This window comes from Nycticebus coucang, chromosome 10 (assembly GCF_027406575.1).
Source record: "Nycticebus coucang isolate mNycCou1 chromosome 10, mNycCou1.pri, whole genome shotgun sequence".
Lineage (NCBI taxonomy): Eukaryota > Metazoa > Chordata > Mammalia > Primates > Lorisidae > Nycticebus > Nycticebus coucang.
Genome location: NC_069789.1, coordinates 56,603,938 through 56,631,401, shown reverse-complemented (window position 1 = coordinate 56,631,401; position 27,464 = coordinate 56,603,938). Strand labels below are relative to the sequence as shown.

The 27,464-nt window shown below is 50.7% G+C and overlaps 1 protein-coding gene across 7 annotated transcripts; it reads right to left on the bottom strand.

Annotated features, from left to right (window-relative positions):
• Window positions 1-4,446: 4,446 nt before the first annotated feature.
• Window positions 4,447-27,231, bottom strand: SLC45A3 (solute carrier family 45 member 3). Of its 7 annotated transcripts, none has more exons than XM_053605309.1 (6): window positions 27,017-27,231; window positions 17,455-17,581; window positions 12,003-12,404; window positions 10,118-10,903; window positions 9,124-9,389; window positions 4,447-6,421 (listed from the first exon to the last, which is right to left on the bottom strand). In XM_053605309.1, the coding sequence occupies exons 3-6, from the start codon at window positions 12,172-12,174 to the stop codon at window positions 5,984-5,986; spliced, it is 1,662 nt and encodes a 553-aa protein (XP_053461284.1). In that variant the 5' UTR covers window positions 12,175-12,404; window positions 17,455-17,581; window positions 27,017-27,231; the 3' UTR covers window positions 4,447-5,983. The 7 variants fall into 7 exon arrangements, with proteins under 7 accessions (XP_053461284.1, XP_053461288.1, XP_053461286.1 ...); XM_053605313.1 differs by lacking the exon at window positions 27,017-27,231 and adding an exon at window positions 26,049-26,236; XM_053605311.1 differs by lacking the exon at window positions 27,017-27,231 and adding an exon at window positions 18,116-25,874.
• Between the last annotated feature and the right edge of the window lie 233 nt (window positions 27,232-27,464).

Sequence of the window (27,464 nt, the reverse complement as noted above, 5' to 3'; positions counted from 1 at the left end):
AAACCATTTAAGATTTTGTTAAAAGAACTTACATCAACTTGAAGAGGTTCCCACAGGTCAAAGAGGGGGACAATTTGATCATGAATATGGATAACAATAGCAAAGGACTAAAACACAACAAATGCATTTAAATCCATGAGTATATCACAACATGAAGGGGAAAAGCTAAAGTATCAATTATTTTGAAAACTGGTAAATATAAGGAAAGAGTCAAGAACTTGTTGAAGAAATGATAGATGATCATCACTTTACAAAATAATACCATAGGAGCGCAGATAGTTTACAGAACAAACCATCTGGTTTCTTTATGAAATAAACTGCAAGAAAAACGTTAAAAATTGAGATGATATATATGGACAAGAGATTTAAGGGATTTTGACCTATTGTAATGAATGGAATTTAGATCCCAATTAAAAAAATTATACGAAAAATTTACAACACAGGGAAATATAAGCAGTGATAAGATATTTGCTCATATTAAGGAATTATTTTTAGTAATGCTGATAGTGTGACCACGTATTTCCTAATAAAATGTGACATCTGAGATTTGCTTCAGTTACATAGGAGGAGTGTATGGGGCAGGGGATTGGGGGAGGTGCGGGTAATTGGTGAAACAGTGTTGACTGTGAGCTGGTAATTGTTGAAGCTGGGTAATGGAGTACACTGAATTCTTTCTTTTTTCTTTAAGAGACAGAGTCTCACTTTATCACCCATGGTAGAGTACCATGGCGTCATAGCTCACAGCAACCTCCAGCTCTTGGGCTTAGGCCATCATTCTCTTGCCTCAGCTTCCCGAGTAGCTGGGACTACAGGCACCTGCCACAACGCCCATCTATTTTTTTGTTCCAGTTTGGCCAGGGCCGGGTTTGAACCCACCACCCTCAGTATATGGGCCAGTGCCTTACTCACTGAGCCACAGGCGCCTCCCCTACCCTGAATTCTTTATACTATTCTTTCTCTCTTTTGTCTGCATTTAACATTTTCTATGACAAAAAGTTTAAAACAGCATTTTGATTGCACTTCCCTAATTAGAGCTATCTAAGGACAAAAACAACCACAGAGAAATCTTATATTGCAGTTAGTAGTGTTATTGTTAGCAATAACATTACTATTCTCACTTTTGAAACTTGTGTGGGATTAAAGGATAAAGCAATTAAGTAATTATGTTAATACCATTAAGAACCAAAACTTTCAAAATGATTGACACAAACATAAAATGAAGTAAATACAAACCCTGCAATCTTTAATTTGACTTGGAAATATCAATATGAACTAAACATTTTTTGTTAAAAAAAAAAATGACCGGGCAGCACCTGTGGCTCAGTCGGTAAGGCGCCTGCCCCATATACACAGGGTGACAGGTACAAGCCCGGCTCCGGCCAAACTGCAACAAAAAAATAGCCAGGTATTGTGGTGGGCGCCTGTAGTCCCAGCTACTAGGGAGGCTGAGGCAAGAGAATTGCCTAAGGCCAGAAGTTGGAGGTTGCTGTGAGCTATGATGCCACAGCACTCTACCAAGGGCAATAAAGTAAGACTCTTTCCCTAAAAAAAAAAAAATGACCAACCTAGTAGCAGCCCTAGTACTCAGTTTATGGTCACTGACATGCACCAGAGATTTTTGAGAAATGGCTGAGTCCGTGTCTGGGCAGGAAATGTAAAAGATAAGCTTGAGCTACCTAGTCTTGCCTAAACATAAGGAATATCAAAGGCTATTGGAGTTATGTCAAAAGAACACAGGAAACATCTTGAAGGCAGTCCCATTGGCCAAAGATGGTTCAACAAGAATACTGACTACAATGGATGGAAACACAGATATATACAATTCACAAGTTTGTAGCGATTGTAATTGTACTTAATTAAAAAAAAAACAACCATTGGGTGGCACCTCTGGCTCAAAGGAGTAGGGTGCCGGCTCCATATGCCGAAGGTGGCGGGTTCAAACCCAGCCCCGGGCAAAAAACTGCAAAAAACCAAAAACAAAAAAACAACCATTGGTCACCTTTGGTGGTTGCTAGAGCACCATATCATTATTCCAAAAATTGATGTGATTATAAAGTATCAATTTGTTTATGCTTTTCTCATACAAACCATATTTCAGCATAATCAAATAACTAATGAGGAAAATTTTTTCTTTATAGAAGACTCCTACCTACTGCCTACCGAAAGAATGAAAGAACTAGAAAATCATAATTTTGCAATTTCTAACAAAATAGGCATGGTAGCTCAGGCCTGTGATCCTAGCACTCTAGGAGGCCAAGACAGGTGGATTGCTTGAGCTCATGAGTTCAAGACCAGCCTGAGCAAGAGGGAGACTCCGTCTCTACTAAAAATAGAGAAAATAAGCCAGATGTACTGGTGCACACGTATAATCCCAGCTACTCAGGAGGCTGAGACAAGTAGATTGCTCAAGCCCAGGAGTTTGAGGTTGCTTTGAACTATGACACCATGGCATTCCACCCAGTGAGACTGTCTCAATTTTAAAAAAGGGGGGGGGAGGGTGGGCATGGTGCTCACACCTATATTCCTACCATCCTGGGAGACTGAGGCGGGTGGATTGCCTGAGCTCACAGGTTGGAGACCAGCCCAAGCAAGAGCTAGACCTCACCTCTAAAAATAGCTGCCCAGGTTATTGTGGCAGGTTCCTATAGTCCCAGCTACTCGGGAAGCTGAGGCAAAAGAATCGCTTGAGCCCAACAGCTTGAGGTTACTGTAAGTTATGACACCACGGCACTCTACCAAGGGCGACAAAGTGAGACTCTGTCTCAAAAAATAAATAAATAAAAAGGATATAGTCAATGATTATCAATGGCTTAGATAAAAGATTGATGAGAAACTGTATAATGCTAAATCAGGCTGATACCAGCTGAACCCACTAGTTAATCAATATTAACCTCACTAGAAGTGGGATAGCAAGGCTTTACGTGCCTCATGAGATAATGCCACAGGAAGGACACAAGTCCACCTGTGAAATGGTCTTGCCAATAAATAAACATATAGAATAAAATCTGAATCTAATAAAGCCTCTTTTATTAGCAGCTTACAGGGGAAAAAACAGAAGAGAAAGAACATCTAAACCCTGAGGATATAGTCAGCCAAATACAGAATGTGGGTGGGCAATTCTATAAGAAAAAATGTTCAGTACACAGTTATGATTTAATAAAAACAAAAAAAAGCTACTTAAGTCTTAAACAAAAAGAAAAAATGTTAATAAATGAATGGCATAAAAAGGGAGGGGATCCGTGACAGATTAAGAGAAACCTAAAAGGCGTTAACAACTAAATACAATCTGTCAATATCAGTTGAATCCTGATTTAAACCAACTATAAAAAGACATTTTTGAGGCAACTAGAGAAAACTGTACACAGACTGAGTAATCAAGGATCAGGAATTATTGTATACTTTGTTGGATATCATGGCATTGTGATCAAATTGTTAAAAAGTCCTAATCTTAGACTGGTCATGGTGGCTCACACCTGTAATCCTAGAACTCTGGGAGGCTGAGGTGGGTGGATTGCTTGAGCTCAGGAGTTCAAGACCAGCTTGAGCAAGAGCAAGACCCTGTCTCTAAAAATAGCTGGGCATTGTGGTGGGTGCCTATAGTCCCAGCTACTCGGGAGGCTAAGGCAAGGGGATCACTTGCCTTAGTGATAAGAGTTTGAGGTTACTGTGAACTGGGACACCACAGCACTCAACTAAGGACAACAAAGTGAGACTCTGTCACAAAAACAAACAAACAAACAAAAACCTTTTGCTAGTTCCCAGGTACTCAGGAGGCTGAGGCCAGAGGATCACTTGAGCCCAGGAGTTTGAGGTTGCAATGAGCTATGTCACTGGGCTACTACACTCCTCCCTGACAAAGTGAGACCCTGTCTCTAAGAAATAAATAAATAAAATTTAAAAATAAATAAAACGAGTCCTTACACTGGTGTTAACTGCACCAGGCACTCTGGAATTTAAGGAACAGGGAGACCAGTCCAGGTCGGCAGGGTCCGAGCAATGGCAAGGCAGGGAAGACTCAGACCTGGGCCTGGCACAAAGGGTGAAGGAAATAGGAGAGGGTGTGAGCCAGTGTAAAGGGCACCAACCAAGGCACAGTGGTGTCAAAATTCTCACAATGCATTTCCTATTCTCTTGTGGTTGATGATGGGGGCTTGATTCTTTTCCTTAGCCACACAGTGAGCTCTTTGAGAAGGAAACTGTTCCCACCCTCTCCTACCTCAGACCCTTCCTGACCCTCTCCCATTCCTAAAGAAGCTGCTCAAAGCAGGGTGCAGCGCTGCCTCGCCCATCAGAGATCCACACGAAGAGGGCTAGTCTATGGCTCCATCTGCAGGTGGATGTTGGGAACTGAAGCTGCCAAGAGCTAAAGGTCACATGCACTGGGAGTTGAGAATGATTTTAGGGAGATCTGGTTCATCCTCCTCAGAAAAGATAAACACATGCCAATTAAACATATAAGAAGCCTTTAATTTCATCACCATAAACATTATACTCTGATTGCTCACATACAGTATAAAATATTTACTCAGCTAAATAAATAAGACAACATTATTGCAAACGGCACTTAAACCCCCCAAGAGATAAGACCTCCTTAGCTCAGGCAGAGGGTGCTCCTGAGTTTCTGTGAGAGATTCACCAAGCACAGACATACCCTGGGGGCTAAGATGGACAAAGGCTTGAGGAACCACACTTTGTGCTTCTGGTCCTGTAATAGCCCCCCAACAGAGGGCTGTAGACACAGAGGGGAAAGGTGGTGGGGTAGAAGGAAAGGGAACGCCTTCATCAACCCAGTCCTAGAGGAGTAGAGGAAGTGGAGGAGGTTAGGGATGCTGCTGAGACCTGAAGCCCTACCCTACCCCTTCCCTCTACATCCCTAACCTTGGGTAACAATATTTAGGATATCTACTGATGTAGTTGCAAAGTCCTGGGTTAGGCATTTTGTGGGGATAGACCCTAGGAAAAGGGAATCTGGCGATAGCCCAATGACCAGCTATCTCAGAAGACCTGGTTGTTGGAGATCCCACCCTACCCAGCTCCTGGACACCAACACAGAAAACTAGCAATGGTTCCCTTCTACTTTGTTAAATAAATAAGTTAAATATTTAAGTGTCCGTGTCTGGCTTGGTGCCTGTAGCACAGTGGTTACAGCGCCAGCCACATGCACCAAGGGTGGTGGGTTTGAACCTGGCCCGGGCCTGCTAAACAACAATAACAACTGCAACAACAACAAAAAAAAAAATAGCTGGGTATTGTGGCGGGCACCTGTAGTCCTAGCTACTTGGGAGGCTGAGGCAAGAGTTTGAAGTTGCTGTGAACTGTGATGCCACAGCACTCTACCAAGGATGACGTGGTGAGACTCTGTCTAAAAAAAAAGTCTGTGTCTCTATGATGGCAACACAGAGCCAGACAAGCCATGTTCTGATAAAAGGTAGGGGTGGAGGAATCAGCAGATAGGCAATGCTGTGGACCAAGAGAACTTGGTCCCTGGAGTTGCCTTGCCCCTCAGAACTCTTCCCTCCAAAATAACTTTCATACTTTCAAATCCTGTGGAGAGAGTTTCATAATAGAAACTCCTATGCAAGAGCTACATTGGGGAAACCTGCAAGATAAGGGGGTTTGGAGGTGGCTAAGTTTTTTCAGCTCCCCAAATCCCTTCTCGGGATGTCTCAAGCAGGACACTAGCTTTTGACCCTGAACCTAAGCAATCCACCTGCAGGGCCACACATTGCAGTGCATGGAGCTAATCGAAGGCCCTGCCCTTCTGGCTGCCCTGTGAAACTCATTTAGAAAGTTGCCAATCCACCTGCCCCAGAGACTGGTGAGGGAAACCGCAGGCCCCCAGCTGTCAGGCTATGCACCTTGTCGCCACAGGGTGGCAGCAGAGAGCCACACCACTTTGGCAGCAGTAGAAACAAGGCCATCACTGCAGCCTGATCAGAAGCTGGGTGGGACCCAAGAAGCAGACCTCCTCTCAGCCTGTATTCTACACTGAGTATTTGGCCAAGTCACTCTTGTCAAATACCACCTGTGTAGCAAAGTAAATGGCAACCAGACCCAGGCCTGCGGCAGACACCATATAGGCAGTGACAGACTGGCTAAGCTGGACAATAGAGCCCATAAACAGGGATGGGGCCACTTGAGACAGCAGGAAAGCACTGTCCAGGATGGCGAGGTCTAGGCAGATGCCCCGGCCTGGAACAACCCTGGCTTCAGTTGGCTCGCCCACCACCACACGCATGGAGACATCACAGGCAGAGGCCCCACAGAGCGCAGGTGGAGATGAGAGCAGGCCGCTGCCTCCAGCACCCATGTGTCCATTGGGGAAGGGAGCTCCATTCTTAGGGCCTGGCAGGAAGCTGGTCGTCAGGCTGTCCTCACTGCTGCCACCTCCAGAGTCCCCTCGGTATTTAGGCAAGAACACCTATAGGGGAGGAGTGAAGAAAAGGACAAGTACATACCCAGAGTGTATAACTATGAGAACAGACCCTTGCCTTCATCCCAAAGACAGGAAGAAACCAGCCAACAGGCTTAATGAAAATCAGGCAACGGGTCAGAAAACTGAGGAAACCTTATTTAGCCTGGGTTTAGTTAGAACCCACCTAAGGAGCAGGAGCAATCCATTAAGGGGGTGGGGAGGTAAAGGCCAGGCGTGGTGGCTCACGGCTGTAATCCCAGGGCTCTGAGAGGCCGAGACAGTTGGATTGCTTGAGCTCACAGGTTCGAAACCAGCCTGAGCCAGAGCAAGACCTCATCTCTAAAAATAGCCAGGCACTGGGGCAGATGCCTGTAGTCCCAGCTACTTGGGAGGCTGAGGCAAGAGAATCGCTTAAGCCCAAGAGTTTTTATTTTTTTTTTTAAGAGACAGAATCTCACTTCATTGCCCTCAGTAGAGTGCTGTGGCGTCACAGCTCACAGCAACCTCCAGCTCTTGGGCTTAGGCGATTCTCTTGCCTCAGCCTCCTGAGTAGCTGGGACTAAAGGCACCCACCACAACACCTGGCTATTTTTTTGTTGCAGTTTGGCCAAGGCTGGGTTTGAACCTGCCACCCTTGGTATATGGGGTAGCACCCTACCCACTGAGCCACAGGCGCCACCCAAGCCCAAGAGTTTGAGGTTGCTGTGAGCTGTGATGCCACAGCACTCTACTGAAGGAGACTCTGTCTCCAAAAAAAAAAAAAATCAAAAGGGGTGTAGGGAGGGGACAAAATCTAAAACTAGAAGTCTAGGTCTCCTCTAGCCTCTCTTACAAGTAAGTAGCAGACAAACTCAGCACTGCAGATTAAGAAAAGAACAGAGCCCCAAGGTAAAGGAAAAGACACAGGAAGGATGAAGACAGGAGGGGAGATGTCTAGAATAGAGGAACAAAATCCAAAGACAGGGTCCCTACTGGCTCAAGTCCCCTCTCCTAACCCTCTTCATGCCTGACTACCCTCTACTAAATGATCTGGAGTCCTTGTTGTCCAGCACAGAGAGAAGTCCCTGGTCCCCCCCCACCCCCACCCCACAATCCATGGTCGCAGCTGGAGCTGCTGCCTTGCTGTGAGGTCCTAGGTCTCAGCCCTGGGGCAGGGACTATTGGCAGGGTCTATGTAGGAGGAATAGCCCTCTTCCTACCTCCACTAGCTGTGCTAATGCTGAAGCCCTTCTCACTCCATCTCACTATGCTGTCACTTCTGCCACAGATCAGAGTGACTGTGTCTGGTCGATCCTCCCCACTCCTGTCCTGCCCTCACTGCCCCAGAGCCTCTTATTTAAGGACAAGGCCAGATCTCATCTGACGCTGTCCCTCATACTGGGCAATGTGTAACATTAAAGAGTTTTTGAGTTGGCTGCAATTGTAAGCTGAGAGTCATAGCCAAGCTCAAACCTGACACCAGCAAAGTTCACGATTCATCATGTAGCTCAACACATAGGCAAAGAAGCAGGTGGGCGGTATACAGGGCCACATCTGCTGGGAACAGGCCTCTCAGATCTCCCCTCCCTGCCTACCACCCCAGGAAAGACCAGTGAGGCTGGAGCCTGAAGAGGTCTCTGAGGACAGACATGTTCTTAAGTACAGAATACATTCCCTGGCACAGCTGCATGTGCTTTGCCTGACCTCTGATACCAACTCCATTTCCCCAGACCAGGGCAGTGGAAGATTAAAGAATGATGAAGGTTATCAGTGAGCCAGCAGGAATCTCAAGGACCGGACTTTCCCCCCCCCACACCTCCCACCCTGAGGACACCTGTGCGATTAACCAGCCATGGATTTATCTACTACCTCACTCATGTGCTACAAGAGCAGGAGCAAGTTTTCCCTCCAGCCTGGAAGCTCCATGAGGGCAGATATGTATCTCTTTCTCCCCAGGGACACTCGAGGGGAGTGTCAGCTTCATGCCCCTTGGGGCAGGTTCTACACCTAGGGCTGCGTCAGTGAGGCCAGTGGAGGGAAACAAGGGTGACCACAGTGCCTGGGTCAGAAGGCTTCCTGTGGAAGACAACCCCTGGAGGGGCTGGCTAGTGTGGGCTGAGTGGGAAAGATGCCCCCCCAACTTACAGTGCCCAGGTGAGCGTTGTCAGGTGCCAGGTGTCAGGTTCAGATACCCGCCATGGGGGCGGGGGAAGGGGATGGAGGCAAAGGAAGGAGACAGGAAAAGAAAACAGAGAATTAGACAGAAAAGGAAGATAAACCAGAAGGGGGACAGGAAGGAGCCTTCCCAATCTCGGAGACCAAAGCAGGGCACAAGGTAGTAACACTGCCTCTCCCTAGAAAAGGAGAGGAGTTGCCAGACGTTCCCACTCAGCAGAGGTCATCTGATCCAGCCTCCCACCTCTCTGTAGAATGACCAGCCCAGAGCTAGGGCTTCAGCTAGCTGACTCTTCAGGATTCCCACTAAAAGATTTGCATTTCCTGCAATCATCCATTCAAGGGCTTCACGGTCCTGACCCCAGGAAGTCATTGCCAGAATCTAATCTATACTCTTCCGCAGCCCAAGTCTCTGGTCCTGGGGCTAAGATGGGCTTCCTCTCTGATCAAAGAAAACCTCTACTGCCTCCTGCCAGACATCAAGTCCTGGACTAGTCAGCCTCCCTCAAGCTCCCTCTTCTCCACTCCAGCTCCACCCACCAACCATTGAGTACCTGCTTCTCGCGGTGGTAGAGGGAAGCCAGTGTGTAGGGCAGGATCTGCAGGGCCGAGAAGGTGAACCCAGTGAGGGCGGCGGAGGCTGTCACCACGGCCACGTTATGAGACAGGCACGTGGCACTCGCAGCCACAGGAAAAGCCACCACACTAGCCAGATAGACTGCCCGGGTGCCAAATCGCTGCACCAGCCGGTCCATGACCAGAGAGAAGACCAGAGAGATGGCGCACTGCAGGAACAGCCCCAGGCTGCCCATCCGGACGCCTGGAGGGGGAAAGAAGGGGAATATAGGGTGTCACAAGGTGGGGGGGGAGAAGGCTGTCAGACAGGGTCAGGTAGGGAGAGGCACAATACAGCCTAGCGGGGAGTTCAGAAGTGAGGGCTACAGGCATCTGCTCCCCAGCACTCTCCCCATTCTACCTGTAGCAAAAGGAATCCAGGCTCTCCCACTGGCCCTCAGAGAGCACAGCCACGGCTGTTAGCTAAGGGCAGGGGAAGATGTCCTGTGGCTTTTTTGGGAGCTTCAGCTTTGGGGACAGGAGGGCGAGAGGGAATACAAGGAGGACAGTCCTGCATAGGCTTCAAGAACACTTCTAGAATGCTTGAGCTGGAAGGCACTGGTGAGATTTAGAAAGTCATCAGGGGAGCAGAGGGCACATTGAAGCTGGAGCCATACAGATTTGAAATCCAGCCTTGACTCCTCTGCTCCCTTTGGACCCTGAATAAGCTCAGCCTTTCCTTCTTTGGAACTGGGACAATGACTCTGATTAAGTTCTCAGAGTAGCCAAAGGCCCTACTAAAACTGTTGGCAGAGCAGTTTCACACCCAGGAGGAGCCATGTAGGCAAAGTGGGTCTGTTTTCCTTTCCTTTCCTGGTGGGCAAGTCTGGGCCCAGGATACCGAAACACCTGCCTCGGCCCAGCCTGTGTGTATTTCCCTAGCCCCAGGAGGGAAGCTCCCACCACAGCCTCCACGGACTGCAGGGGCCTTACCTTCATCATAGTGTCTCCGTGCCTCGGTGCCTGGCTCAGCCCTGGGCACACCCCGGTACAGCCCCTCACCCACAAAATCTGTATAAAACAGCGTGAAGGTCATGAGCGCCATCCAGCTGCATAGCTCAGCCACAAAGAGCCGGCGTAGGGTTCGGGGCATGTGGCAGCAGAGATGGTGCAGCCGGGGAAGCAGGGTGCCCAGGTTCCGGAAAGCTTGGCGGGCCTGGCATGGGCAGCAGTGGGGCTGCACAGAGGGGACCAACAACCCTTCTGCTGGCTCAGCTGGGCCCAGTGCTGCCTCCTCAGCCACTAACAGTGTGGCTGCCACACAGGTGAGGAAGATGAGAGTGAGCAGGCCAAAGAGGCACTCCTCCTGGGTGCCCAGGTAGGGGGCCAGGGCGCTGGTGTCCCAGTCAATGGCAGGCAGGAGGTAACCTAGGCAGCCCCCGAGGCTGATCATGAAGGCGTAGACGGAGTAGGCTTGGCGACAGTGGTCCGGGTCTCGGAAGAGGTCGGAGAGCAGGGCCTCCAGTGGAGTGAAGCACACCTGGCCACAGAAGTCCAGCAGCCCCACACCCAGGATCAGCAGCGCCAACTCCAGGGGCCTCGGATCCAGGCACAGCAGCCCTGCCAGCCAGCCAGCCCTCGGGATGAGAAAGAGGCTGAGGAGGATGCCCAGGGACAGGGCCCAGATGAAGGGCCTCCGGCGGCCATAGCGCCCACGCCAGTGGTCACTGGCTGAGCCTAAGAGTGGGACGGAGACCAGGCCCAGCACTGGACCGATGCCTGTAAGGGGGCAAGTAGTATGAGTCAATGGCTGGGACAACTAAGGGGCAAAGGGAAAGGGGAACTAAGCTGCTTGAGAAGCACGTTGAGGGCAAACTCCACGTAAGATGCTGTGCTTAGTCTCTTCCTAGAGAGTCTAATTTATTCCTCATAATATAGGTATTACGAGCACCCCTATTTTCATATTGGGGAAACTGAGGCATGGAACAACTAATAAGTGATACTGTAAAAGACAGTTTGAACAGGCAGTCTGACTCCAGAGCTTGCAATCCCACAAGGCCCCTCTCCCTGGGGTGGGGCCTGTCCCACGATGGTAACTACTTGCCTTCTGTGGCCTTTGCAGAATTCATCTGTAGAGTCAGGAGCCTGCCCCCTGTCCTAGGGGTAAAAGCTGGCACTGAGTGGGAGACCCTAAACGAATCCCAGCTCTACTGATCAGCAGCTGTATAGCCCTGACTAAGGTTCACCGAACCTCTTACAAGTCTCTCTTTCCTTTTTTGTAGAGACAGAGTCTCACTTTATGGCCCTCAGTAGAGTGCCATGGCATCACACAGCTCACAGCAACCTCCAACTCCTGGGCTTAAGCGATTCTCTTGCCTCAGCCTCCCGAGTAGCTGGGACTACAGGCGCCTGCCACAACGCCCAGCTATTTTTTGGTTGCAGTTCAGCCAGGGCCGGGTTTGAAACCGCCACCCTTGGTATATGGGGCCGGTGCCTTACCAACTGAGCCACAGGCGCCACCCTAGCCTCTCTTTTCTTCTCTGTAAAACATCATCTCAAAGGGTGCTTATAAAGATTAATTCAGGTAATAGACATTAATTATATAAGGGCTAGGAGTAGACAAAGGTTAGGAGTAAATTCTCCAGTGTCTCCTGGGATACAGAGGTGACTAGACTCTGCCCTTGTATTCTCCTCTTTCTCTTGGGGCACCCACTCAGCCCAAGGTTACCCTTCTGCCCAGCAACGCCTACCCACCAACCACGTAAACAGCAGGCCACGGCCTTTTCCTCCAAGCAGCTCCCTGAGCAGAGGTACTCCTGCCCTATATCCCAGGCGGCACATATCTGGAGCAGGAAGGAAGGAGGATGTGGTGACTCACCCAGCACCATGGTCATGAACTTCTCCTCTATCCCCACTTCTAGCAGCAGGGGTGGCACGTAGGTGATGCCCGCAGCCAGGCACACCTCTAGTCCAAAGGTCAGCAGGTTGACCAGGAGGAGCTGGGCTTTCCGATGCCGCAGCAGGCGGCTTGCCCACAGCCTCTGGATCATCACGGGCCAGGCAGGGAGGGCTCAGGACCGTTCAAGCACTCCAGAACTGCTTCATCTCAGCTCTCTTCCAGAAGCTGAGGCCCATCCTCCTTTCTGCCACCGACTGCCTAGGATTCAGCCAGGCACCCATTTTGGCCAGCTCCCTGGTGCAGGTCCAGCTTCTCAATGAGCCCATGCTAAATACCTGCTGCCGTGGGGCACCTCAGAGGAGACATCTCACTGCTCAGATCCTAAAGGATGGGGACAAATCACAAGCACAAGGGGTGTTAAGTCCTGAGAGCGCTGGGTCTCAAGGATCTGCTCGAATTTGTCTGTATCCTGTTCTTTCACAGGCCAGTGATTGGCCCTGCCACCTGGTTGCCACCCCCAACTACCCAGTAAGGAAATACAAGTTAATATTAGCCTAAGGCTGACATAATTAATAAGGTAAATATGTTTTTTGAACCTCAGTACACTCCAAAACCGAAAATGCTGGTTATTCTGTGTTTTGGAATATCTTTGTAATCACCCTTGCCTGCTAGTATGAGTGGGGGAGAATCAAATCCACTTATTCCTAGTTGCCCAGGCCCAGGTATCAAGGTGCCCCTGGAGACCCTCTGCCAGGCCTGGTTTATTTGCTTTTCTTTCTCTACTTCCCAAAGCTGGGCTGTTCAATTCTCCTTTGTTAAAAAGTAACACTTCCTATTCTGCACTGCCTGGCTGTGAGCCATGCTGTACCATAACCCCCACCCCCAAGGGCAGCGGTGTTGGGGGTAGGAAGGAGAGTCTGTGGTTTGCTGGGTTGGGTTTTAACCTGTCATTGAAACCACTTAAAGACAGCTCCGCTAGAGGCACCTAGAACTGAAAAATCTTTCTTTTGAGTTTTCTCCTGAGCTCAATGTTCATGGGGAAGAAAGTCCCACCGGTGGCTGTCCAACTGTCACAGGACAGTAGAGCTGCTCCCAGCAGAGAAGTCCCACCTCACAGGGACATGAATCCACACTACCTGGCAGAACCTGTGATGATGCCAGTGACCCCCTGAGCTGGCAGGATGCCCCTCCACTTCTTGGGCCGCCTTTCTCTGCTCCCTAAATGGATCCATTCTCAGCAGAGAAGTCCCCACACCCCTTCCTGTCAGCCAGCCTCCCGTGCAGAGAGAACCACTGCTGCTCTAACCCACCCTGTACCCCCTGCAAGCAGGCAGCCTGCAGGTCTTGTTTCCCAACAATGTACCCATGGCAGTCTACTTTGCTCAGAAGTGACTATAAAAGATGGAAACTCAAGTCAGTCACCAAGAGGAGGACCTACCAGAGGGGAAGGCTTGGGGAGGTAAGTAGGTAAGCCTCTACCCAATCATCCAGCCCAACAAAGAGGCAGAAGGCAGGACTTCCCAGTACTACTGCCTGGAGTACCTTACCTCTCCTCTCCAATTCAATCCCACAAAAACTTTGGGGACAGCTACTCTGGTGAGAGGACCACCATTGCTGAGGACCTGGCTCCCATCTCCTCACCAGCAAGCACCCCAAGCCCCCACTTATCACTCCTGCCAATCTCTGCAGCTCATAATATAAAGTGCTTCAATCTCCTTTATCATTCCAAATAATATGAGCCCTACGGGCCTTGCATGTGACAAAACACATTTGTAGGTGCTCTCTGAGCTGTGCCACTGAGAAACTGGATGACCACCAGTCCTGGGTTAAATTCTGTTCACTCTGTAACAGCCTTCTGGGGCTTCACAGCTGGTAGATCAGGAAGGAAGAGACTTGAGATAAGGCTGGGCAACAGGCAGCCTCCTCCCCGAAGGCCTGTGCAGACCTGTACTTTGAGACAGAGTGTGGGACCTCCTATGGTATGGGCGTAGCCTGAGAATCAGTGTAAAATACTAAAACCCACATAGTCCCAAAAGGGAAGCAGGGAAACCAGACAGTCTTAGCCCAGCTGTTGTGGATTTAACTTGAGGCCCTCTCCATTGTTACATTTTCACAGCAGCCCCCAGGAAGGCAGGGGACAGTGCAGAGAACAAGGAGTAGTGCTATCTAGTCCGGAGGGAGGGTTTCAGGGTCAAAGGGCTTCCAGCCCAGCCCACCCTTCACATTCATCTGGGACACTCACCTGCTCTGAGTTTAAGGGACCAGGTCCTCCCTGAACAAACAGACTCTGTCAGACCTAGCCTCACCCATAACCTGTCTCTTTCCTCCGAGGCCTAGTCATTCCCTCTTGTCTAAAATAAATTGCTCACAATTTATTGCCTGCAGTCCTAGCACTCTGGAAGACTGAGGCAGGTGGACTGCTTGAGCTCAGGAGTTCAAGACCAGCCTGAGCAAGAGAGCCCGTCTCTACTAAAAAATAGAAAAACTAGCTGGGGCCTGTAGTCTCAGCTACTTGGGAGGTTTAGGCAAGAGGATTGCTTGAGCCCAGGAGTTCGAGGTTGTTATGAGTTATGACACCACAGTATTCTACCCAGGGTGACAAAATGAAACTCTATCTCAGAAAAAATAAATAAATTCTGCTCTCTAGCAACCATTAATCACCTCCACCTGCCTTCCTTCTCCCTTAATCCAGTTCCCTAGTCCTCCTAGAGATCTTTCTTAGCCCACAAGGGAAAAAGACCCAAAAAGGGGGAAGGAGAGGGTAAAAGGAATTGCCCCCCCCCCACAGGATAGTTCATTAGCTGCTTCCTCCTCCACGGGGTGCCCCTCTCCACCCCAGAGGTTCTTTACCTGGTAAGTAGGGGCTGGGCCAGGTGAAGAATTGATTGAAAGGAGTTGGGTAGGAAGTGAGCTGGTTGGGTAAGAAGTGAGTTAGGTTGCAGTGCCCCCTCCTCCCTCTTCCAATTTCTACTCTACCCTGGGCATCCAGAGCACACCTGCCACCCCCAGACTTCATTCTTCCCAGCCCAGAACTGCCTGAGCAATACCTGCAGGTCTGACGAATAGAAGAATGAATGATTCCTCTGGATACCCCTTCTGCCTTTTCCTTTTGGGGTTACAATAAAGCTCCACAGCTAAAGAACCCGAACCCTAAAAGGACTTTCTATTTGAGGGGGAATACAGAAAGTCAATGGAATTTGTAAAAGTCTCATCTTCCCTTTTAGCCTCTTTGAAAGTGGTTTTTATTCATAACTTTTCAAACTTCAACCTTTTTTTTTCTTGCAGAGAATGTGTTCAATGGAATAAAATGATTCATATTAAGAGAATGGTAAGAACACTCCCCCTCAAAAGCCCCCCTTTCTTACCCTTGCATCCTTTCCAGTGCCCCAGTCCCCCTACTTCAACCCTACTCCAGGGTCCTCAGGGTAAGGAAACTACAGAAGATCCCCCCAGCACTAAATGCAGCCACAGGCCATCTCCTCCGGGCCTGCTTCCTTGGCCCACAGAGAAGCCCAGGTTCAGGGAAACCAGAAGATATGAAGTCATTCAGCAACCCTTTCCCGGCCACCTCTGCTGTCAGCAACCACCCTTCTCACCAAAGGGTGAAAGTGTCAGATCAATATCCCACCCCCACCCCCCTGTCTCCTGTCTACCAGGGAACAGAGATACAGTCGAGGTGACAGGGTTTAATTCTCCCCTCTACTCTCTAGTCTTGGAGATGTCTTTGACTCAAATCCTCCAGGTCCCACCGCCCCTGGAGCATTCTGACAGATGGAAGATCAACCTGAGAGTGCTCACCTGGGGAGGAGGGGGCAGGAGGAGGAGGAAGTGGAGGGGCTAACTTCTCAGAACAGAAAGGAACAGGCAGCTTTCTGGGACAAGTCCCTCTCAAGTTCCAAACATCTCCCCTCCTCTCTGCCATCGTCACCACTGATGACAGAAAAGCAAGAAGGCTGGAGGAAACCCAAGACCTCTGGTAACCTTCCGGGAGCTCCGCCCCAGGGAGCTCATCCTTCCTCATCCCTGGGGCCCTGAGCAAGGTCAAGGAATCTGAATTCTGTCCGCACACCTCCAGGTACTGAAAGACCTGCATATGCCATGTATCCCAACACATGGCTCCCCCAAGGCAGGCTGTGGGCTCCATCATAACCTCTCTGGGACCAGTCCCAACAAGACAAGGGACCTGGGAAATGTTTACCTAATGAATGAATGGCCCAAAACAGGGGGTGTCCAAAGTAAGTAAAGACTTAAGTCCTCTTCCTCCCACATGCTCCCCACACACCAAGGAAATTCTAAGCCCACCCCAAGAGGTGGCAAATCCTAAGGGCTGAAGCTGTTGAGTGGCTCAGACCGTCCCTCCTGGACTGGAATGCCCCCACTGCTGACTGACTGGACCCCGAGCAGGGGGTGTGGGGAAATGAAACTGAGCAATGGAACAAACTTGGCCTGAACTTTGTCCAAAATTCAAAAGACAGAGTGGAGGAGGCAGAGGAAAGGCAACCAAGCCCACTCCCTGGTAGCTGCCTAAGGGAAGGGAGGGTCAGAGGGGGGCATATAAAGAGGCCTTTGAGGGCTTTCAAAGGGGCTCCTGCCACCCTGCATGGCTGAGGTGGAGCTGGGGGAACAGACAGAGGCCAGAGGGAGCAGGGCTGGGGGCAGCCCCCACCCTGGGCCAGTGTCAGGCAGCAATTCTATGGCCTCTTTATGCAGACCAGCATCCCCACACCCCACCCAGGCACATCAAACAGCCGAAGCCCCCACCCTGACCCCGCCAGCTCAGCGACCCTGCGTCTTCCCTGCACACTTCACAAAGACTCTGTGCTTTCTCACACGCTCCTGCTTGCTCCTTGGGAAGCGGGAAGCAGCCCCTCTGCCCCATAGCCACCAGGCAGCCCTCCTCACGGAAGAGGAAACTGGCATGGGGGAGGCTAGCCACCAGGAGTAAGGACTCAGCTGAAGAAAGGGGGTAGGGTCACCTTAGGCCAACATCCTTCATACACACCCCCCAGGCTGTCCTGTCTCAGGCCAAGACAGGAGGTCAAAGGCAGTGAGATGCTGGGAAGGGGAACCCCAGTGCCTTGCTCCAAGCAGAGGTCTGAAGAGTCTTCTAAGCTAGAGCAGGGGACAGGATCTCTCAAGTCTGGGGGTTCACCAGCCCAGTGTCCCTATTACCCTTCCCCACTTGCCCTCGTCCCAGGGACCAATCTCATTGGCCTTAGGGAAACCTGACACACTGCACTCCCAAAATGAGCTCTATTCTCAGAGCAGCTCTACAAGGAGCCTTAGGGATACCCAAAGAGCCTGCATCAACTAGGAGACCTGAAAAATAAGCATTCTTTTGATGCAATGAGTTCCCCATCATTACCGATCCCCTTTGCCAGGGATGCTACACCTGCCACCTCACCTCCTTCACTCCTGTCAGAATTCCTACCTGGGCTGCTGGGGAGGGGAAACAGCATCGGACTACACATAGCTTCCGTGCCTTCCAACACATTCTTGGATTCTCCTGGCCCAGATATTTCCAAATTACGAGGGTCTCTGCTTTCCCCAGTCCTACCCTAGAAAAATACAGCAGAGATTTGCACCAATAGCTGAGGCCCAAGAACACTTGCAGGGCTCCCATCACAGCCACCTGAGGACACTGCTCAGAAAGCAGCCCTGCATCTCAAGGGAATCAAGAAAGAATAACGTCAGCGGGAAGGGGTCTCAGGCTGGCTCCCTGGCTGCTGCGTCCCCAGGGCTGGGAGGCCAGGGATTTAGAGTTCGCCCTGCTGAGCTGCCTTTTCTTCACTTGGACTGGGAGCCTTCTGCTTAGCAGCTTGTCAGAGAGAGTGAGGGGGCTGCAGGCCCGTACACAAAAGGGGATTAGGGAGAAACCTCTCGGCCTGCGGAGTAATCCATCAAACTCCCTCCCGGCTGCCAGCACCGGCCCCTTCCCACTCAATTCTCCCTCCAGCTGCTGCGGGCCACCACCCCCTCCAGCTCCTGAGCACTGTCACATCGGCAGCAAAGAGAATCCCAGGCCCTAGGGGGGCAGCGGGGGCACACCACAGACACTGGGAAAAGGGCAACAGCTCCCTCCCCCCACTCACCCCCAATGTGTGAAAACCCAACAGGTGGCAGTGGCTTGGAGAAGACTTGCTTTTGTTGCCCTGTCTGAGAGCCCCAGTCCAGCTTTGGAAAGGAAACAAATGCCAGAGAAGATTGGGGGAAGGGGCGGGAAAGGGACAGAGCCTGTGGTCCTTAGAGCCAGCACTAATCTCCCCTCCTCTCTCAGATTTGGTGACAGGGATTCGGGGGCTGGACTGACCCTCACCTTGGCTAGTCAGTCCCAGCCAGCCTATGCTGAGGCTAAGGCACAGAGACCAAAGGTCACCTGGCAATCCCATGGTTCCCCTGACCCACATTCTGAATCCAGGCTCATGGGTCTCCCAACCAGACTCGATTTCTGAGAACATCTGTTACCCAAGGTCACGCTGGGCATGCCCTCCAAACTAGGACATCTACTACTCCCCAGCCTGGAGCTCCCTTCCATCCCAGGAGCCACAGGCCTCTGTGCTGACTTCCCCAAGCCTGGCAGGCTCTGCAGGGTGGCCTGGGTTTGGGAGTCAGCCCTATCACTTATTATAACTGCAGGAGCATGTTACTTGGCCTCCAAGCCTCAGTTTCCTCATCTACAATCAACAGTGGCAGCTAACGTTAAGGTTTACTCCACGCCAGGCACTCTGCCCAGTGTTTACTCTTCCCACCATTCAATGAATTGGGTACAATTAAGATACCCATTTCACAGGCAAGGAAACTTCGATCAAGCCCCCTAACTTCACAGATGTGAAGTGGGTTCACAAAGGATGTGAAAGTTCCTAGCATCCACTTTTTCAGTGAACTGGTCTTCCTCAGTGGAGGAAACCTGAGAGAGGGCTTTCTTATTCCAAACAGGAACAGCAGTGGTCAGAGCAGACCAACCCCGCCTTCTTTCACCCTCAGCTTCGGTGCCTCCCCCATCCACACCAGAAGGTCTTTCAGACCCTAGCAGCAAGAGGAATGCCAAGAATGTGAACACCTCCCCAGGTGCTGGCCCCAACAGGTGAAGAGAGGTCACTGCAACAGGCCTGCCTGGCGATGGAAGAGGATGAAGGGAGCTGCAGGGCGGGATGGACACCCCCCAGTCGTGAGATAGGGTGATTCCCATCCACAGAGAAAATGAACGCAGTGGCTGCCCCCTACTAACTGCTCAGGAGGTGTCTGACACGCGCAAGGTATAACACGCTGCATCTGCTCGCTAATAATTCATACAAGCCAAATAGAAAGTAGGTATTTAATATTCCAATTTCACAAGGATGAACATCTCAGTCTCAGAACATGCCTAAGGCTGCACAAATAAAAAGTGGTTGAACAGAAAATTCAAACCATTCAAAAATTCTGGAAACTGCTCCGAAGTGAGAGCCAGGACAGTACAGACCTGTTTCAGCAACTGTTATAGCTGTGCAGCCTAGACAAGCCATTTCACTTCTCTGGGACTCAGTTTCTGGGCCTGTAAAATGAGAGCTAGTCTAGATAATGTCTAGGGCTCTTTACAGCTGTACAGCCTGGCGACTGATCTCACACCCACCCCTGGCCTCAGGTAGGTGCTTCTTCCTGGACAGGTGCCCACTGAGGGCTCACTGACAAGGCTCTGTGGCATTCAGAAAGGAGGTTTTCATAGACTTCCACCAATACGAACCAAGTTCCCTTGAACTTGCAGGTGGAAACGTCTCCCCAGCTGCACTTAACCCATCCTTTACCTGCCTGCTAAAGTACCAACAGAATGCCAAGGGTCAGCAGTCCCCTGAAACTGAACCCAGTAACCAAGACATGCAAGAGCAGAATTGCCCTCTTCCCTACTCTCTCCCAGAGTTGGACTCTGTTCCTGGCAGAAATTAGTAACTAAATTCTTCTCTCCTTGGGCCACAATAAGTGCTTCCATGTAAGGTGGGGCTGTGATACCAAGAAATCCCTTGGGCTCGGCGCCTATGCTCAGTAGTTAGGGCACTAGCCACATACACCTAGGCTGGTGGGTTCGAACCTGGCCTGGGCCTGCTAAATAACAATGACAACTACAACAACAACAAAAATAGCTGGGCACCTGTAGTCCCAGATACTTGGGAGGCTGAGGCAAGAGAATTGCTTAAGCCCAAGAGTTCGAAGTTGCTATGAGCTGTGACACTACAGCACTCTACCCAGGGCGACATAGTGAGACTCTGTCTCAAAAAAAAAAAAAGGGTGTGAGGGAGAAAAAAGAAATCCCTTGGTCCAGGGCAGGGAAGAGGAATGTGAGAAGGGAATGGGGACTTCAGCACTATATCCAGGTGACTCAGAAGTTGCTTCTCCTACCCCACCTCTTCCTATAGCCCCTGCAACGTGAAACCTGAGCAGCCTCCCTCCTTGTGAACTTAAATCTTATCAGTCAGCCAGGCGATGTAGCACTCTTCATCCATGCACAGATAATCCTGGTCCTGTCCTTCATCCGGGTCCCCCTTAGGAGGGAGGATGTATAGGAAAGAGGCCAGGAGACTACAGAGGGAACGCTAAGGATGGGCCATGCTTTGGGCCAAAAGTCAGACCAGGGTGCCAGTCCCAGCTCAGCCCTGTCCTGCCTCTAGGGTCTTAAATTTAAAGGCCGCTAAGGCCCTCTCAGACCTGATATCCTAGGGTTTGTGATCAGCCCTATTTATAATTAGAGGGCTGACTCAGACTCAGTTCTTTGGAAGTGTGTTCTCAAAAACATTCACTCAGTAGTAAACAAGGTAAGAGTTGGCCCCAAAAGAGACTTTTAAAATTTTCATTAAAGGTCTCAAGTTTGCTGACTTTGGAGGAGGTGCACCTCAATGCATGCATGCAACCTAACCTCCAGTAACGGAATGTCAAAGAGCACTAAACCCACCTACCCCTACTGAGCCCCAGTTATGTGTAAACCCACTGCAAAGGTGTCGGGGATGCAGAAACAACCCACTGCAGTTCCCATTAGCAAAAGAGAAAAAGCAATTGGTGTGCAATGAGGTGGTCCAGGTGCTAAGACACAAGTTCATAGAGTTGGCTCGGTGCCCATAGCACAGTGGTTACGGCACTGGCCGCATACACTGAGGTTGGCAGGTTCAAACCGCCAAACAGTGACAACTGCAACCAAAAAATAGCCGCACATTGTGGTGGGCGCCTGTAGTCCCAGCTACTTTAGAGGTTGAGGCAAAAGAATCACTTAAGCCCAAGAGTTTGAGGTTGCTGTGAGCTGTGACAGCATGGCACTCTACCGAGGGTAACATAGTGAGACTCTGTCTCAAAAAAAAAAAAAAGTCCCTAGAGTGGGCACCCAAGGGGTGTGTGTGTGTTGGGGGCTGGGGGTAGGGTGTTTAGTTCTTCTGGGGCTTCCTGGAAGAAATGGCCACGATGCTTACTTAGCCTTGGAAGATAAACAGGTAGCCATTATGCAGTACAGGGGCAGAAAGGGGATGATCCCTTTCCTCCCTATCTTTTGTTATGGCCAACACTGCATTAAAAAAGACAGGTTAACAACAACAACAAAAAAAGCATAACAAATATATTTGATTATAGTTTTATGTGACATGGGAGACTTCGAATGAAGACCCAAAAACCCAGAGTGAACTATCCATTGTTATGGTTAGGTTCAATGAGGCAGGACAGCTCTGTGGAAATGTGATTGGACAAAAAGGGCATGAGCTAATGTAAGAGATTGAGTGGGGAAACCTAGCAAGGCCTGTCCAGATTCTTCTCAGCCTCTCTGTTAACAGCATTTTTTTTCTCCTGGGCAGAAGAAGGTCAGAGGCCTGCTTCTGAGGACTTCACTTTGGGGTATCATTTTCTGAGGCCCAAACAATAGAAAAGGGCATATGTCTATAGAACAAGGCCCCTGGAGCCTGGAATTTCTAAACATGACCTCCCTTCCCCAGTGAGGCATTCTAGAAAGAATGCCAGAGCCAAGACCATTGGACTGGGTTTTGGTCTCAGATCAGGCCCACCTATCTGCTTGTCCTCAGATGAGTCATCATACCTCCCCAGGGCCAAGAAGCCAGGATGAGGTGGTATGCAAAAAGCACTGGGCTTGTTTTTGATTCCAAAGTGGTCACCATGCTCCAGTTACTTCCCCTTCCTGGGCTGCTTTATGCCTCCACCAGAACCCTATCCAGCTTCAAATCCATTCTCCTTCAGGCACTTCCCCACCCCACCCCCGGACCCCAGGCATCAAGTATCCCCTCTCCCCACCAGTCTCAACTGTGTTAACCAGGGTTGGATCCCCTCACAGTCCTGAGGGTCTCTGGTTTACAGTCCTTCCCCCACTCCTACCCTTCCCCCTAGTGCCTCAGCTCCTGGAAAGTAGAGAGCACAGGTCCTGCCCAGGCCCTGAGAAGGGCTGGTGCTCAACAGAAAGCCTATGGGTGAGGCCAAATCAAGATTCTTGTCGGATGTGATTTGACTAGCATGCCCAAGACTCAAGCAAGGCCCCACTCAAGGTAGCTGGATGCTCAGCTCTTTCTAGGGACAGGAGCCAGGAGTGGGGCTCTAGATTGCCACATCACTTGGAATGGGCCAGATGCTCCTGGCTTGGACACTGTTTGCCAATTCAAAGTACACAAGATTAGAAAGGCCCGGAGGTGGGAGTGCAGAGAAAGAGGAAAGAGGTACTGCTATTGTGGGCTGGCCACTCCTGAGGACATCATACCTGGCTAGGCATTCTGTCTGGCCTGGATGTAGTGACTGAGGAACTATGGGATCTAGAACAAGAGCTGGTCTCCAATCCCTTTCCTTCTTTCCTCCCTTCCTGAGACAGAGTCTCACTTTGTCATCTTCGGTAGAGTGCTATGGCATCATAGCTCACAGCAATCTCAAACCCTTGGGCTCAAGTGATTCTGTTTTTTTTTTTTTTTTTGAGACAGAGTCTCATGCTATTGCCCTGGATAGAGTGCCATGGCGTCATAGCTCACAGCAACCTCCAACTCTTGGGCTCAAGTGATCTTCTTACCTCAGTTTTTCTATTTTTAGTAGAGATGGGGGTCTCACTTTTTGCTCAGGCTGGTCTCGAATTCATGAGCTCAAGCTATCCATGGCCTCCCAGAGTGCCAGGATTACAGGAATGAGCCACTGCACCCCCCCTCAAGTGATTCTCCTGCCTCAGCCTCCCAGGTAGCTGGGACTACAGGCGCTTGCCACAACACCCGGCTGTTTTTAGAGCCAGGGTCTTGTTCTTGGTCAGGCTGGTCTCCAGCTCCTGAGCTCAAGCAATCCACCCACCTTGGCCTCTGAGAGTGCTGGGATTACAGTTGTGAGCCACCTCACCTGGTTTCTAATACCTTTCTTGCTAGCTTATCCCAGCTCCCCAAAAGTGATCTCCAGAAGTAACAAAGAAGGGGAGGGAACAAACATCCACTGGGCATTCGGTCTGTGCAGGCACTTTGCTAAATATGCATATACATTTCATCCTCACCATAATCTTGCAAGGAAAATGCTATCATCTCCATTTTACAGGCAAAGAAAACATGGCCAATAGAAGAGGCAGGCCCATTTCAATAACAGAAGCAATACCCACAAATCATTCTGGGCTGGTAGCAAAACTGTGGACTTCTTCCCATGGAAGAGGGAACAGACTATGTAGCAGAAAAAGGGATTAAACAGGAAGTTCTGGCCAGGGATCAGGACTATCCCGTGATGGCTCTGTCACTAGTCTCTGCCCCCAAGTAGGGACACTTAATACACTGGACAAAGCTCAACACTCCAGCTCTATTGCTGGGAGTCAAGTGGCATCAGCGTTCAATACACTGGGCCTGGTACCAACTGGTCCAGCCTCCACCCTTGCCGCCCAGCAAACAGGGCTACTGACTGTTCAAAGCAAGCTAAGCTACATTTTTTTTTTTCCCGGAACCAAAGAGCAGTGCAAAAGATCCTAAGAGTTGGAAAAGGAGGACAGAGCAGAATCCCAGCATCAAGACAGCCTCCCCACATAGTTTTCCTAAAAATAACAAAAAATAAGCTTTCCACATAGAAGGCTCTTAATTTTTCAGCATATATAGTCACCTTCACCTCATGGTACCCTCTTCTAACTTGAGGAGTATACTTTTGGGAGGTAGGTAGGGCAGAGGTTTCTGGACTAATTAAAATACCAGTCACACAGTACTGACTGGGGAGAAAAAAGGAATTTAATTCTGGTGCGATCTTTGCACCAGACAAGTTCAACTGCAGATGTGTCATCTGTAACTTACATACAGTTATATATGGTCCAATTCCCTTGCTAAAAAACTCTGGTTTCTAAGTGCAAACTACAATGATTGCTTCCATTGTCACCAAATAACAGCAGCTGACATCTATCAAGCACTTTTTATAAGCAGCTGCTGTGCTCAGAGCTCTACCTACATCAGTTTATTAATCCTTGCATTACTGTGAATTAGGTACTATTATCCTCATTTTACAGAAGAGGAAGTTGAAGCACAGAAAGTTTAACTTGTGCAAGAGGAAATGAGATTCAAACCTTGTTGCCAGAGCCCAGCATCTTAACTATTCATACCATCTCCCCAAAGTCCAAGAGACCTGGCTCCCAAGGAAATCAGCACTGTGACAAAAAATAATAATAATTTGTTTGTTTAAAAAAAAGGCCAGAAAGTCTCAGGCTGAGTGATGGTGTCCATTCAGACACGGAGGATAATGATAATAGATACAGCTGGTACTAGCTAACGTTTACTGAGCACTCACTACATATCAGGCACACAATTAAGGACTCTATATGCTTTAATAATTTTTAGAATTTATAATTATATATTTGCAAATATAATTTATAACTGTTATAATTTAATAATTGATAAAAGCTATGCAGTAGACATTATTATAATCCCCATTTTGTAGTTAGGAATACTGAGGCTTAGAAACGGTTAAGTAACTTGTCACACCAGTGGAGCAGCCAGTATATAGACAGGCTTTCTAAAAGTCTGGGTTTTTATCTATAACATTATCAGACTGTCATGGTCCAAATGATAGTACTTAAAGTTAACTTCACTCCCAGAGTCTTCAGGCCAGCCCTGCCTTGGATGAGAGCTGCAGCTCTAACTTGGGTAAGGGGAGAGCTGCAGAGGGGCCTTCATGCAATCCTTCCACCACCTAATGTGCTGGGAAATGGCTCAGTGGGCCACCGGGGATCACTGTCCAGCTCCTACCCTTCCTCCCTCAGGAGCCAAGAGGGCAGGGGGAGTTCACCATGCACCCCATGAATACACAGGAAAACTCCCCCCAACACACACCCACTAAATTGGGGCTTGTCTGTCCACAGCTGTACATTCATCCACAGCTGTATTTTTATCTTTGGACTCATCCTGCTGACTCAAGCTCCATTTTCTGAGCACTTTTAGAACAACAGAGTCCTGGCTCCATGACAGGCCTGGTGGGAGGAGATAAGGGAGGAATGAGGGGATAGGACCAGTCCAAGAGAAGGGTCCATGACCTCAAATTATGTCCCACTTATCCCCTAGGATATGCTGCTATATGGGTTTCCATAGGCTTCCCATCTAGTCTGTTCCTTCCCCTCCACCCCAATAAGCTAGCTTGTTCCCCACCACCTTTTGGGCAGGTGAGTCCACAACAAAGTTGTCTCTGCTCTGAAAGATCCACAAAGTGCATCAGGAAGGGCAGTGAGAAGCTCCCAGGCCCTCCATTCCACTCCTGAGCAAAGCTTCCAGGAGCCCAGCAAGGACCACCCTGGGCCCTAGTTTACTGGCAACGCTGGGCTGCAGGCTACAGGACAGCAAGACAGCAACTGGGCTATTAGTCCCAGCTCCATCGGGATCCGGTCAGTGTAACAGCTGAAGGGCAAGCCCTCACCAGGTATCCACCATGCTAAACTCCTCCCTACACCCCCCCCCGCCCACTCTGGCCCCTTGAGAAAGAGGAAACATGGGAGACCGCACCGTGGGGAGGGGGGTAAGCTGAGTAGGTCAAGAGTGGCCGTCAGGAAGATGGAAGCTGATTCAGAAGTCAAGGGCAAGAGAAACTCACAGGACTCCAGCGCCTGAGGAGAATGGGAGACTCTGGGAAGGAATGCCCCTCAATTGGCAGGTCCCTGGGGGCTTCTCCAGCAGGCCTGCTGCTTCCTAAGCCTAGAGCTCTGAGAAGCTGCACCCCCTGGCGAGGTACCACCACATCACACCACATCTCTCCAGTCTGCTACTGGGAGAACTCGCACCATCCCCACCTGAACCCCGGGAGTCGAAGAGGAGAACACATCGGGCCTCTTTCGAAACTCCTCCCAAGGGAAAACCGAGGCTGAAAAGGGGGATACTGGTACACAGAATCCAACCTCAACTCTGCCCAGAGCCTCGCCCCAGACTAATGTCCAAAAGGGCTAAGTCCCTTTTCCCTCCCTTAATAACCCTCCCGTTCTCCCAGCAGAAAGCTGGCCCGAGCACCCCGCGGCTCCCAGCCGTCGACCTCTTTCTCCGCTCCCCTAAGTCCCGGACTGTGCGCGCCCCGGTGACTCATCCTGCCCCTTTCCGGTGAAGCCCAGACAAGGGAAGAAAATAAACGCAACTTTCCAAAGAAAAGTCTGACGCGGGAGGCTGCAACAGGAGCGAGCGGCCGGCCGGTCCGCCAGCCGTCGGCCCGACCCGGAGCTCCAGGGAGGGGCCGTTCCCCGCCCACCCCGCCACCGGCCTGGGATAGCCCGGGTGCCTCTCGCCCAGCCCGCCCTCCGCGAAAGAAAGCGCAGCTCAGTGGGGACCCGAGCTGGCGCTGGGCACTGGGCACCCGCCCGCGGCAGAACAGGGGCGCGTCCCCAGGCGCCCGCAGCCTCGCGCCCTCCTGTGGGATTCGCACGGGACTCGGCCAGCAGCGCCCGGGACGGCCACAGCGCGGGCCCATCCCGCGGGGCGCGAAACACGCGACACCGCGGAGCTCCGCCGCGAGCGCCCCTCCCTTTCCCGCACCGGGAAGCCTCTCCTCTGTGAGAGGAGGGAACGCGCGCCTACCTGGCCGAGGCGTGCGGCTGTCACCCGGGGCCGGCGCGCGCAAGCTCTACCCCACGCCTCCTTCCCCCACGCGCGCCAGCGGCGGCTTTTAAATCTCCAGGTTACTCCGCGGGGGGAGAGAGCATGCGCGCTGGGGCTGCCAGGAGGGGGGCGGGGCGAGGCGGGACGGAGGTGGGGGGTGCTAGGAGGGGGGATGGAGGGGTGGGGCTGGTACCCTAGGGAAGAAAGCCCGAGGTCTCCGAGCTGTCTTTGTAGCAGTGGCCGCGACGGGCAACCCCCGCGTGGCTTCCAGAACGCCCTATCATTACCTAGGGCAGTGCACCGCCCCCTCTGCCGCTCGCCACCAAAACGTTTAGGTAGAAGCTCTCCAGCTCCGTGGGGCACCTCCCTTCCCTGGAGCCAGTCTGCGATCATTACCTGTGGGTGCCATTCCAGTCATCCCGGTCTC

Excerpts from the sequence above, each read along its gene's own strand:
- SLC45A3 (XM_053605309.1), bottom strand. The coding sequence starts at position 12,174 with ATGATCCAGAGGCTGTGGGCAAGCCGCCTGCTGCGGCATCGGAAAGCC. Across the intron at positions 10,904-12,002 it reads GTTCATGACCATGGTGCTGG|GCATCGGTCCAGTGCTGGGC; the intron begins GTGAGTCACCAC and ends GCCCCCTTACAG. Across the intron at positions 9,390-10,117 it reads ACGGAGACACTATGATGAAG|GCGTCCGGATGGGCAGCCTG; the intron begins GTAAGGCCCCTG and ends TTCCCCCTCCAG.